This window comes from Rhodamnia argentea, chromosome 7 (genome assembly GCF_020921035.1).
Source record: "Rhodamnia argentea isolate NSW1041297 chromosome 7, ASM2092103v1, whole genome shotgun sequence".
Classification (NCBI taxonomy): domain Eukaryota; kingdom Viridiplantae; phylum Streptophyta; class Magnoliopsida; order Myrtales; family Myrtaceae; genus Rhodamnia; species Rhodamnia argentea.
The window spans coordinates 28545489-28557981 of NC_063156.1; the positions used below are offsets into that span (position 1 = coordinate 28545489).

General features: G+C 41.7%; 2 protein-coding genes across 2 annotated transcripts; both read left to right on the forward strand.

Annotated features, from left to right (window-relative positions):
- Window positions 1-551: 551 nt before the first annotated feature.
- On the forward strand, window positions 552-5417 carry LOC115749763 (UNC93-like protein 3). Its single transcript, XM_030686729.2, has 10 exons — window positions 552-1061; window positions 1267-1430; window positions 1960-2023; window positions 2133-2246; window positions 2337-2381; window positions 2724-2977; window positions 3825-3915; window positions 4367-4479; window positions 4574-4694; window positions 5072-5417. Exons 1-10 carry the CDS (start codon window positions 885-887, stop codon window positions 5255-5257), a joined length of 1329 nt encoding a protein of 442 aa, XP_030542589.1. The 5' UTR covers window positions 552-884; the 3' UTR covers window positions 5258-5417.
- A 1382-nt stretch (window positions 5418-6799) lies between these two features.
- Window positions 6800-12417, forward strand: LOC115749688 (probable ADP-ribosylation factor GTPase-activating protein AGD6). The gene is made up of 4 exons (XM_030686620.2): window positions 6800-7895; window positions 7983-8072; window positions 11236-11737; window positions 12130-12417. Exons 1-3 carry the CDS (start codon window positions 7098-7100, stop codon window positions 11734-11736), a joined length of 1389 nt encoding a protein of 462 aa, XP_030542480.1. The 5' UTR covers window positions 6800-7097; the 3' UTR covers window position 11737; window positions 12130-12417.
- Window positions 12418-12493: the final 76 nt, after the last annotated feature.

The following is a 12493-nucleotide window of genomic DNA, read 5'->3' on the forward strand; positions in this document are numbered from 1 at the left end:
AATAGAAGACAGTAGTAATGTACAACTAGAACACTGGAAAAGTTGAGTGTCGAGTTGTAGAGATCAACATTGATTAGAAGAAACCGGCAAGTCCTACTGTTATAAAGACCGACTGAACCGTGATTCTTTTTGTCAGCTAAGTTGATCTTTTTTTTTTTTTCTTGGCTCAGTAGCTAAGTTGATCTTCAAGTGTTGACATTGCTTCATTTTCACTTCATCGACTAAAACTGGCTTTCTGGTCAACTAGGTTTATCGAACGGTAGCTCTCGTCGTCGATCTATCGGATCTCTGTCGATTTGACTATCGATGATAACACTTGACATGTTTTTTTGGTCGATACTGACGCATGTGCAATTTAGCAAGCATAAGTCCCACGAAAAAGGTCGATTGCCACTTCCGATGCCGACACGACCGGATCGATCAAAATGACTAACTCTTCTTGAGAAAAAAAAAAAAGTACAAAGTATCTAATTGAATAAATTTGGATAATTATATAATTGAAAAAGAAGAAAATTATTTTTGAGCCTGCCTCAGACGGCCATCGGCAGTTGGGCATCTCCCGCACGGGAAGTTGTCTCCGAGTGCGCCAAAAGTCACTGCCTTTCACCTTCTCCCTCCCTCGTCCTCTTCCTCTCTGCAATCGTCTCCTTGTCCTATTCCCAGATTCTTCCTCCCAATTCCAAGCCCTCTTTTGATCCCTCGATACCTTCTGCTGTCTCGGAACACATGTTGATGGCGATGACTCTCCTCGTCCTGTAGCTCATCATGACCCTCGCCGGCACGCCTCGCGTTGTTCTGGGCCCACCCTCCTCCTGGACTGTACCGAGCGCCTGTGCAGTTATATAGCGGTCGCTGCGGCGGCGAAGTCGGAGGCCTGGTGTGAGATGGATTCCGCAGATTCTCGCCGTGACGAGGAAGCTCCATTGGTCGCTGCCGAGGCCTCGCCGGCTCCGTCGCTTCGGAGAAGCCATGCCCGAGACGTTCATATACTGAGCTGCGGGTTTCTGCTCATCTTCTTGGCCTACGGCGCTGCTCAGAATCTCGAGAGCACTGTGAACACTGTGAGTTTCGGGGACAATTTCGTTGAATTGCGGGCTCCAAGTTCGCACTTTTTTTAACCCCCGGGTAGACTGAGAGAAGTCGATGGTCGGGAGATGAAAACCTAGGAGCAGATTTTGCACTTCTGTGTCTGACGTTGCTTTAAGGAATGCTTTTTGTCGTTTGACTTTGCGACTTGGTCTCGTGAGTTTCTTGATTTTGTTGCAGACGGATAATTTGGGCACGATCTCGCTTGGGATACTGTACGTGTCCTTCACATTCTTCTCCTTGGTCGCTTCTCTGGTGGTTCGGGCAATTGGCCCCAAAAATGCTATTCTTCTTGGGACTACTGGTTACTGGCTGTTCATAGCAGCGAATTTGAAACCATCCTGGTATGCCCTTCAGGGTTTGTAGGTTGTTTGTATACTGCTCAGCTGCTTGCAGATAATTTTCCTGCTCCGATGTTTCAAAGAGTCGATGAATTCGTTGTGTACATTGGCATGCCTTTTGTTCCACCACAATGTGGTATATGGGGTGGCTCCCAGTAAACATAAGAACCTCCGAGAGTCTTAATGAGACGTTGCCACAGGCAGATCACTATGTTCTAAACTTCAGAGATCTAGTTAGTTAGCTCATAAGCATAGCTGGTCATCTAACTTTGTGCAAGTGCAGAAGTACTATGGATCTGTAGGTTACTGGGGTACTCAATAGACTATCAATCTTTTGGCCATCATAAAGCCTCTTTCTCGCAAAAACAAAATAAAGGTGCAGATAGAGATAGTGAAGACATCCTTGGTACTTATAAATTAGACAGTTCATTTTTGGGCTGAAAAAGAAATTGACAGTCTAAATATCTGTTCATTACTTAAAAACTTTGTGGTGGACTACAAACTCTTCATTTTTTAGATGTTCCTGATGCAGGCTCACAATGGTTCCCGCTTCTTTCTATCTTGGGTTTGCTGCGTCAATAATATGGGTTGGGCAGGTGGATTTGCTTCCTTCTGATTTGTGTATAAACTCAGTCTGTCTTTATTGTAGGTCCACTGCTCTTGTCTTGCTATCGGTTGTTTCCCTTACCTAATTTTTTCTGTTAGGGGACATATCTTACCTCGACTGCACGTAGTCATGCAAAAGAGTGCAGCTTACATGAAGGAACAGTTATTGGTGCCTTTAATGGAGAGTTTTGGGGAATGTTTGCTAGTCATCAGGTCGTATTTGCTAATTGAGTTTTTTAAGATTGGCTTTTTATCTTAAACATCCAGCACGTTGTCCTGATCTTTTTGACCATGTCTTTGCAGGTTGTTGGAAATCTAGTATCTCTAGCTGTTTTGAGAGAGGAAACAGTATGTGGCATCATCCCTTTACTCATTCCTTCTCTTTTCTATCTGTCTGTTAACCTTCTAATGTCACCAGCTGTTTTTAGAGAGGAATCTGTATGTAGCATCCCCTTACTCGTTCCTTTGTTTTTCGATTGTTTTGCTTGTTAGTTAACATACATGATCATGCCACATGAATTCGTCTCATTTTGTCCATTTATAGAAGGCAAGCAATACTGCCTTTTGGTGAATACTTTCTTATGCAGGGAAAGATGATTATAACAAATGTTTCTGCGTTTGTTCTTATCTTCCCTTGATTCTAAGATTGTCATTATAATTCATTGTGGATTTTGTTTCCCTTAAATGTAGGATGGGAGTGCAAGCGGAACAACATTATTGTTCATTGTGTTTCTGTGCAGTATGACCTTCGGAACCATACTTATGTGTTTCTTGAGAAAAAGAGACAGTAGAGAAGAAAGTGCACTTTCCCCAGAATACCCTGCTTGTTTCCATTCTTCTCTGGTGTCTCTATCAAAGTCTGTGATTAGTCCTTTGTTTGATGTAAGAATGGTGCTGATAATCCCGCTGATTGCATATTCGGGGTTGCAGCAAGCATTTGTTTGGTAAGTACTACATTACTCTGTGTCGGTAGTGATCTTATTTTATGTTCTCTTGCATACGCCAGTCATTGATTTTTTGTTTTGATGCATGCAATTGTTTGAAATCTTGGTTAAGTTGTCCGTTGACATGTCCAAAAGCGCCTTGAACTAGTCAACAAGTCATTTCATCCTGCAATTAAAGCCATAAAGCAATTTCATTGAAGGATTAGCATGTGGAGCTACAGTTGTATGTGTACCTGTTGGTACTTAAACGCAAAGTAGTCCATCCTATAAAGCTCTGTCACCCTAATGGAGATCGTGTACTTTCTGTGGGGTTGTTAACTTTTGCATTGGTGTTACAATTGTTGATTCACAGCAAGAAGTGTTACCATCGACTTGAGTTCATGGCAAGTACAATGAAAAAAAATAAAAATAAATTGCCACTGCATAAAATTACAACAGAATATACTAAAACAAATAGGTCTGGTTTGATTGACATTTTAATTAAAAGTCAAATAATAGATGCCTGCTAATGCTGTCTTAGTCATGCGTGTTTTTTTCTCTGTTTCTTCCCATCAGTTTCTATGAAAACGCTATTTGAAGATGCTTTAGATGATTACTTTAATATGCCGGTGATTAGTTGAACCATGTTTGTGCTCAATATGATGCCAATCTTAAAATGACAAGGTTCTGTGACATTACAATCGGCTTATCTGCATGGTACCATATGCAGTGAAAGATTTCTTGATGCGGTGATTCAAGGTCTTTGATGTTTCATTTAAATTGAAGGACTTGCGTACCTTCAAACCTTGATGTTTGTTACATTGAGGTGTTCCTAAGCGCCAGTTGATAAACCATTTTCATATCTTAGGGCTGAATTCACGAAGGACATTGTCAAGCCAGCTCTTGGGGAGTCTGGCGTAGCTGGTTCTATGGTCGTCTATGGGGCGTTTGATGCTATAGTAAGTATTAAGATGCATGTAGGATTTGGATCTTCACTTTCTTCTTAGCCCTTGACAATTTCATTACTTTTATGTCTTTTTCTACTTTTTGGACAAACTAATTTTGCAAAGGCGGTGTTATTTTTTCCCTTCTTTGGTTGTGATCCGTGCATCATGGACTATTGAGTGTTATATTCTTTATTTTCTAGTGTTGCTGCATGAATCCTGCGAATTATTAGTCCTTGAGTTATTTTTGTACTTGAGGTCTACTTGGATAGCTATTCTTAGGAACAAGCCATTAGGACCTAATACTGGAAAAGTAGCAACTAGCCTGCCTGAGTAAGCAAATATTTTCCAGTTGGTTGCTCTATGAGAGTGGGTATGTTAGCTTTCATGTCCATTGCAGAAGTGTGGCTTCTTGGATAGACTGAAATACTATGATCTCTTCATTTAATACGTGTATCTTTCTCAGTGCTCCGTGGCTGCTGGTCGTCTCACCTCTGGTCTTACATCAATTACTTGGATAGTTTCCGGTGGTGCTCTTCTTCAGGCTTCTGCGTTCGTCTGGATGTTGGTGAAAAGCAGGTTCTCTCTTTACTCAGATTGAGTTACGGAGCAAATTCTAATCAACATTGTGATCTGAAGCATCTATTTCCACTGTTGTGATGTTGTAATGCAGCTTTAGCGGAGTCTTTCAGATTATATGCCCCCTTGTACTGGCTGCAATTTTGGGAATTGGTGATGGTGTTCTTAATACACAATTGAATGCTCTTCTTGGATTGCTCTTCAAGAGAGATACGGTAAGGAAAAGTTAAGACACGACTCTTTCTATTAGTCCATGGATAAACATAAAATACTTTGAAGGATTCTGTCAGTGAATTTCAAAACTTCAACAATCCCTTGTTAAGAGTCAAATTATGCTCGTCACTCACTTCCATTTAACTTCTGAGTTGTGATCGATGAAATTCCATCTACCATATGGTAAATTTTATCTAGAGCTTTTTTGTGAACGTGCATTACTTCGTATTGTTGCTTGCCTAACTTTTCAGGAAGCAGAGTGCTTGCATTACATGTATTTAATTTATAGGGTAGATCTATCTGAGTTGTTTCTCTCTGATTCGACATGAATCATCAATAATCATGATTGTTCGTCCATGTTGATTGCTTCTGGGGACAGGAAGGAGCATTTGCGCAGCTAAAAGTCTGGCAGAGTGCATCAATTGCAGTAATCTTCTTCTTGAGCCCATACATCTCGTTGGAGGCTATGTTGTGGATAATGCTCGCCGGAGTCTGTGTCTCATTTTCTGGGTTTTTGTACCTCTCTCTTCGTGTAGAAAAAACATTCTACCGTCCCAGTTCTTGAAAGCTTTGAATCCTCATGTTTTGCTCTTCCAATATTCGCTGTCATGTGGAAAAGTTGTATCCTCTGTGCCTTTGGAACTTGTTCGAGGGCGCAAAGTTTGCGAAAGTGAACTGAGTTTGAAGTGTAATTATAATGTCTGAATGAGAAATCACTTCTCGAACAACCTTGTAGACATATGTGCTCTTCAAAAGGAAGGAAGAGGACACGACTATAGTTTCAGATGGTAAGTAAGGAGAATCAGTGTCCTTTTCCAAGTGGGGGTTGTATGAGGCAGTGGGGTCATACGTTCATGTCATTTTAGCTGTCATAATGTCTGGATTTGAACGGACGGTTCATTCCCTGAGAAAGCGCAGATCTCGACATGGCCACTGGTTGACCAGGCAGGCGATGGTGGTTTAGTCGGCTCTCTCTTGTTGTCTATGCATGGGTTTGAGGTGGTGAGTACAAAACGAGACGAATAAACAAATTTCTAGACGTTTTTATACTTAGTCAAGGAAGAAATAATTCAGTCGGTGTAGTATATGTACTCAATTGAATCGAAACCATTGAGAATAGTATGTTCAATGTGGTGGGCCTTCCCATTAGATCTGACAGTCGGGATTTAATTGGGGGGTATAACTACTGGGTGCTCCGAATATGTTATCTATCCTCAAATCGAGTCAATTACATGCCTTTTCACATTGAAGCGAAATCAAGTTTTTTTTATTAGTTTAGATTGTATCATGAGTTATCTACATGTTTACTTCAATTTCCTTTTGTTTGAAAGAAATATTGGTATTGGACACGACATTTGAAGAGCCGCGAAAGGCTAGTGCTCGCAATGGATTGAGCCCAACAAAGGCTTGGACGGCTGACAGTGGCTTGAGGGTTTGCGCTGTAGTATGCATTTCGCGTCTTTAACAGGGATTAGCTTGTGCGTTTGCCCTTGCAGTTCTTCCCAATCGTTAAGTCGTTGTGCCTTGCCGACGTTGAATTTGGCTTTCTTGCAGGGGTGGCGCAGAGCATGTTTGTATTTCGCAGAACTCGTTGAGTGAGTGCGACCACCATCGGAGGACGAAGTCCAAATTGAGTTGTGATGGTCGGAAAATAGTTGTCGCCGTTGTTCTCCATTGCGAAATATAAAATGCGATTAAATCGTTGCAAGGGGGAGGGAATAAATGATTCGACAAATAGGTTTATAGACGGAAAGTTTTTTGTTTTTTGTTTTTTTGGGTCGGGTGTTCAGTGGTCACCGGACAACAACCTCTCTCTCTCTCACACACACTAAATTTACATTTTTTACCGTTTTGCTTGTGTGGCGCCACATCAGCGACACGTGTGACTGTGGAGCATGTCATGACCACCGCCTTAGCAATTCCCCGTTAGACCCCAAGAATCTACTAATTTGGACAAATTGTGGAACTTTTAGGGACCCGCTTGAAAATAAAAGTTTGGAAGTGTCAATTTGTGGGAACAGCAAAAGTTAGGTTTAAATGCGAACTTAAATCGATCTCTTTCTTCAACCGAATGTTTACTCGGCGATTTTCTCTGTCATTCATGATTAGTGACCTCGCGCTTTTCCATTTTACCCTCCTCTTCCCCCCCTCTTTCCCTCCATGCGGACAGCCCGCAAATCAGCGAATTCACGCACCAAATTCATCGCATGACGCGATTTCACGGTGTCGGTGATCTCCGCGTTTTCTCCCTTCCGAGGAAATAGAGGGATCGGGCTCGAATCGAGGGTCAAATACGATAAAGCTCCGATCTTTATCCTTTCCTTCCCGAATCTCTCCGATTCCCAATTTCCCAGAATCCGATCCGGATCGACCCCCGAATCGTCCCCGATCACCACCGACCGGGAATGGCGGCATCGAGGCGTCTCCGCGACCTGCAGTCGCAGCAGGTGAACAAGACCTGCGTCGACTGCGCGCAGAAGAACCCGCAGTGGGCGTCGGTGTCCTACGGCGTCTTCATGTGCCTCGAGTGCTCCGGCAAGCACCGCGGCCTCGGCGTCCACATCTCCTTCGTCCGATCCGTCACCATGGACTCCTGGTCCGAGATCCAGATCAAGAAGATGGAGGTCGGGGGCAACGAGCAACTCAACGCCTTCCTCGCCCAGTATGGGATCCCCAAGGAGACCGACATCGTCACCAAGTACAACACTAAGGCCGCCGGCGTATACCGCGACCGGATTCAGGCGCTCGCGGAGGGTCGCCCCTGGCGGGACCCTCCTGTTGTGAAGGAGAGCGTGGGTGGGGGCAAGAGCAGGCCTCCCCTGGCTCAGAAAACCGGCGGTGGCGGTAGCGCAGACGGTGGTTGGGATAGCTGGGATAATGACGACAGCTTTAGATCTTCGAGCGATATGAGGCGGAATCAATCGACCAGCGATATTAGGGGTGGTGCTGGCGGTGGAGGGAGAAGTGGCGCTCCGGTGAGATCTAAGTCTACACAGGACATCTATACTCGGTCGCAGTTGGAAGCATCTGCGGCTAATAAGGAGAGCTTCTTTGCTCAGAAGATGGCGGAGAATGATTCACGGCCTGAGGGGCTCCCACCCTCGCAGGGCGGAAAATATGTTGGGTTTGGATCGAGCCCTGCGCCTCCCAGGATCAGTAACAACAATAATTCACAAGGGGACGTGCTCTCTGTTGTATCCCAGGTTTGTTGTGCGGAAATTGTTGGTAATTCGATAGATTGATGTAGCGTAGATGTATAATTCGTGACTCGAGGATTTCGTTTTTTGCAGGGATTGGGTAGGTTGTCTTTGGTTGCGGCATCAGCAGCTCAGTCAGCTGCTAGTGTGGTCCAAGCAGGAACGAAGGAGATCTCTGCGAAGGTATGCAGAATTTGGAATACTATTGGTTTGGCTCATATTTATTTGGACAAGAAGTTGCCTCTTTGAGCTATCTCAGAATGTAATTCGCCTGAACTAGGCCAGCAACAAGTTCAGCACTATTAGTTTAGGATGGAGAAGATTGGCTGCAGATATTTTGTTCTTGATTTCTTTCTCATGCTTAACATTCTCCGTTGTCATGGTAGATTTTTCTTGGAAATGATGAGACGAGGAATACTTTTTCTTGGTGTATCCTTGAATCTTTCTTTTGCATGCTAATGGCACTGGTTAGATAAATCAGTGAATCAAAGGGTTCAATCAGGGATGGCAATTATTTGTATGGAATAGTGATTGGAGCATTGACCTTTTGGATACTTTGGATGATAATGGTGCAAAGTAAGCTAGCTTAGCGTAGAAGTTTTGAGCAATGTTAAAGCATGTGGGTCATGAAAAAAATACAAGTCATATGTAGTCTCGTAGCCATCTGGTATATCTTGAATTTGCATTTGTTTGAGAATGTGTTTTGGACGATTATTTTGAGCTGACTTTTTGGGCAGAAATTTTAGTGGCTCTTGTTGTTATGATTCTGAACGATGCAACATAATTGGACAACTTAATTCTTGATATTTGGGAGCTAACTTACAGCAGAAAACTGACATTTGATAATTGCATCATTACGGGGGTGAGGTTACAGGCGAAGGCCCATGTAGTTTTTTTCTTTTTCTTCGGAGTGAGGGACAATGTCACATTCCATCGAATTGGAAAAGGTTTCGAAGAGCGTTCGAGTTTATTTATGGCTTGAAACGATTCAAAGCATGGGCGACTACTACTACAGCATTTGCAATTGTGTTTGTGGATTAGGGATGAATTACAACACTTGTTTCATTTTGCTGGAGAGATATACCCTTTACTTGAGGCCAATACTGGATAAGTATTGTTGCTCTTTCCAGTCAAGCAACGTTATGGAACATATGTGGGATTTCCTTGCAGAAAGATTAAAAGTAACCTGAATGGTTTGAGAGTTGTCTCCACTAGTTCTGTAGATTGATGACCATATTTTAGAGATAGCACCCACTAGGACTCCTTTTTATCTTGTCAAATAGTTTATTTTTTAGTGGGTAGCGCACTTACATTTTCATTAGTATCGTGAGTTCAGATTGGCCAGGAATTGCTTTAGTTTCTTGGACTCTTAAGTACCTCATCGTCTGTTTCCTGATGGTCTTCTCTGTGTCATTTCCACCATATGCTTTCAAAATCCTTAAAGTCATTGTGTTTTGAGTGGGAATGTGGTCGCCCTTGAAGCAAGTGATTCTTGCATTATGCCCTGTTTTTTTTCCTGCGCCACTTTGCTCTTTGAAGTTAATATGTGTCACTTTACTCCCTATCCTTTCACAACCTGTCCTAGTTTTACTTGAAATCCTTAGTATCGTTGTACTTCTATGCGAATGTAGTCACTCACCCTTGAAATCCTTCCTTGTTAGTCACATGCATAAGGAGTAACTGAATCCCATCCTAAAAACACATTAAGGATTTGGGGAAATGTAGGTAGTGTAAATGTAAAGGACAATGTTCCCGTACTACCAAAACAAAAAAGAAGAAGCAGGGAATTGCAAGGGTAATATAAACAAAACAATTTTAGCCAGAAAATTGATGTGGTTGGGTAGTGCAAAATTCGTTGGCAGGCTTCATCTTTTCTCATTGGACAAAAAAATAGAACAAACCTGTATTTTTTTTTTTTTTTTGAATTAGTTGTACAAGGATGGTGAGTCCAAAATTGATGTCCCGATTAGACTGATAGTTTGAAGAGAGATCACAATGAAGATACCTTGAGACAGATGAATCCCTTTAGGCATCATAACAGCACATCCCCGGAGTTCTTGAGCATCACACTTGAAAAAAATTGTCACCTATAATCCAAAAGCAAACAATTGCTAAAACTCGATAAACTTCACTCACTCCATGGTTTCTATGCATTGGAGAGCATGTATTTATATAATCAAATCTCACTCCAAACTGAAGCAGGAAACCTCTAGACAAGAGACATAACTGAAATAGGTATCCTAGTACAAGAAATGTGATATCCTACTTATACTAGAATGTGAAGATTCATAAATTGTTAGCAGTACTCAAATCTTAATAGGAGAGATTCTACCCAGTTAGCACTCTTGTTTGAGTCGTGAATTGATACGACTGTCCATCATATTCAAAGCTTGGTAAAGCATCCAATATTTGGACAAAAATGTCAACTTGTTTAACTGTGTGACTTCATCGAGTTACGGGGAAGTAGTTAGAGTTCTGGTGGCATAATGGGCCTTGTTCCCTTTAGCTCGTAATGTCTGAAAATAGCATAGTCAAAGTGCATCCAGAAGGAAAGGGATATTACAGAAGGAGTGAAAGAAGCTCGACTGATTAGAGAGGAGCTTACTAATAACAAAGAGACTAATAGGTTTAGACTGGAAGCAAGGTGCCCATAAGGGTTTATAATTCTTGTGACCTGGTCGAATTGGGAGAAGCTGTAGGTATTATTGCGGGTCGCATTAAGCGGGTGTTCTTGTTCTCTGCTGTCAGCTTCTGTGTTTTGATGTTAACAATAGGTTGCAGAAATGTGTAAGAAATGATGTGATTTCACTGTGGTCTTTGCAAGCGTTTCTCTGATGTACTTAAAAGTATGTAATGGGTAGCTTCTCCTTTTTCTCACATTTTGTTAGTTTTGTTTCAGCCTGTAGCTCTCGATGATTTTAAGAACTTGTTGTGGATTTTACAAATTTCAGGCACTTTTCTTTTCTTATTATTTTGCTTGAAAGGCTCCCTGTCTTCTTTTTTTGCCCAATAACTAAATTCTTATGCTCTGAGGACAACATTGGACGTTTAAATGACCTTTTTGCATATTGCTGTGTTGTTGCCAAAATATCTTCCGTGAAATGTCAACCATTTGCTGGCCTTTTAGCAATGTGGACGATGATGGTTTAGTATCTTTTTCAGATACTTTCATCTATGAAAACCACAAGGCTGCGGGTTGTTTTTTTGTTGGAGTAAAATCTAGGATCTTTGTGGTTGCTAAAATTGAGGCAATTGTCTGGATGACTTTCTGGGAGTTTTGACTGGTTCTTTTGATTCTGTTGATATGAATTGCTTTTTGGTTATATTGAGATAATTGATTTTACAGGTGAAGGAAGGAGGCTATGATCACAAGGTGAATGAAACTGTCAATGTCGTGACCAACAAAACAACAGAGATTGGACAGAGGACGTGGGGCATTATGAAAGGAGTAATGGCGATAGCTTCCCAGAAGGTTGAGGAGTATACTAAAGATGGCATGAACCGGAACAATGAAAACTGGCAAAGAAATGACAGCGAGAGAAATGGATATTATCAGGAGTTTAAGCAAGAGAGCAAAGGAGGGAATGCTTCTTCTGGAGGGCAGTCTTCCTCAAGTGGAAATGCCCAAACCTTTAGCTCGACCTCTTGGGATGATTGGGATCACAAAGAGAATAAGAAGGAAGAAACAACAAAGGGAGGCACATCTGGTAACAATGACAGTTGGGCTGGATGGGATGATGCGAAGGACGACGGATATGATAACTGGTGTCAGAGTGCTCCAAATAAGGGAACTGCTGGTCCAAATGGGAAATCAGATTCCACCTGGACAGAAGGAGGCTTCCTTTAAGGTATATATGACAACTTCTCTATCATGCTTTCAAATGAAAGTTTGTGTGGTGTGAATTGTTGCGAAAGCCGATGTTTATCTTAATGCTAAGGACCGAATGCCCTGTTCTTTTTCATTTGTATTTTTTCTCAAAGAGAAAGAGTTTTTCACATCTCGAAGAAGCTTCTTATTTAATTTTTTTTCCCACTGTCATACGCGGTACTTAAACTTCACATAGACTGATGGAGGTGTCGATAGTGTTGAGCTCTCAGCATTGACCCCTCTGCTATGTCTGACTTGTTCTAATTATGAACTATTTAACAAGAACAGTTTTCGATCAGATAATTTTTTACGTGGCAAGGTAGATCATATTATATTTTCTCCTGACTCCATTTTATTTGACTTTTTGACAAGATTGTGGCTAGTCATCTGATGGCGAGGAAGACGGAAATCTATTCAATAGAAGGCATCAAACAGCTGCCGAGAATCGTTTCTAAACGTTTTTTTTCTAGATTTTGCGTCAATGTTTTGTTTTGAAATTTATGGACAGCTTTGGCATGTTCCGAAGTAGTTTATGTATGTGTAACTGTCGTGAAAGGTTGAGAGAAGACTGATTTTTGTGAGTACAATATCATTATTTGTAACTGGAATTTTTTTTAAAAGCAATTCAACAGGCATGTCGACTTCAGTCGGATATATCGCCTTTTGCGATTGTTGGTTCCATGTTATTTCGTTTTTGGTTAGTATTTACAAGTTTGTTGCCGGTCCAAATTTGTTA

Coding starts and splice junctions, on each gene's coding strand:
- LOC115749763 (XM_030686729.2), top strand. CDS start 885: ATGGATTCCGCAGATTCTCGCCGTGACGAGGAAGCTCCATTGGTCGCT. Junction 1,062..1,266: donor TCGAGAGCACTGTGAACACT/GTGAGTTTCGGG, acceptor ATTTTGTTGCAG/ACGGATAATTTGGGCACGAT. Junction 2,024..2,132: donor CAATAATATGGGTTGGGCAG/GTGGATTTGCTT, acceptor TTTTTCTGTTAG/GGGACATATCTTACCTCGAC.
- LOC115749688 (XM_030686620.2), top strand. CDS start 7,098: ATGGCGGCATCGAGGCGTCTCCGCGACCTGCAGTCGCAGCAGGTGAAC. Junction 7,896..7,982: donor TGCTCTCTGTTGTATCCCAG/GTTTGTTGTGCG, acceptor CGTTTTTTGCAG/GGATTGGGTAGGTTGTCTTT. Junction 8,073..11,235: donor CGAAGGAGATCTCTGCGAAG/GTATGCAGAATT, acceptor TTGATTTTACAG/GTGAAGGAAGGAGGCTATGA.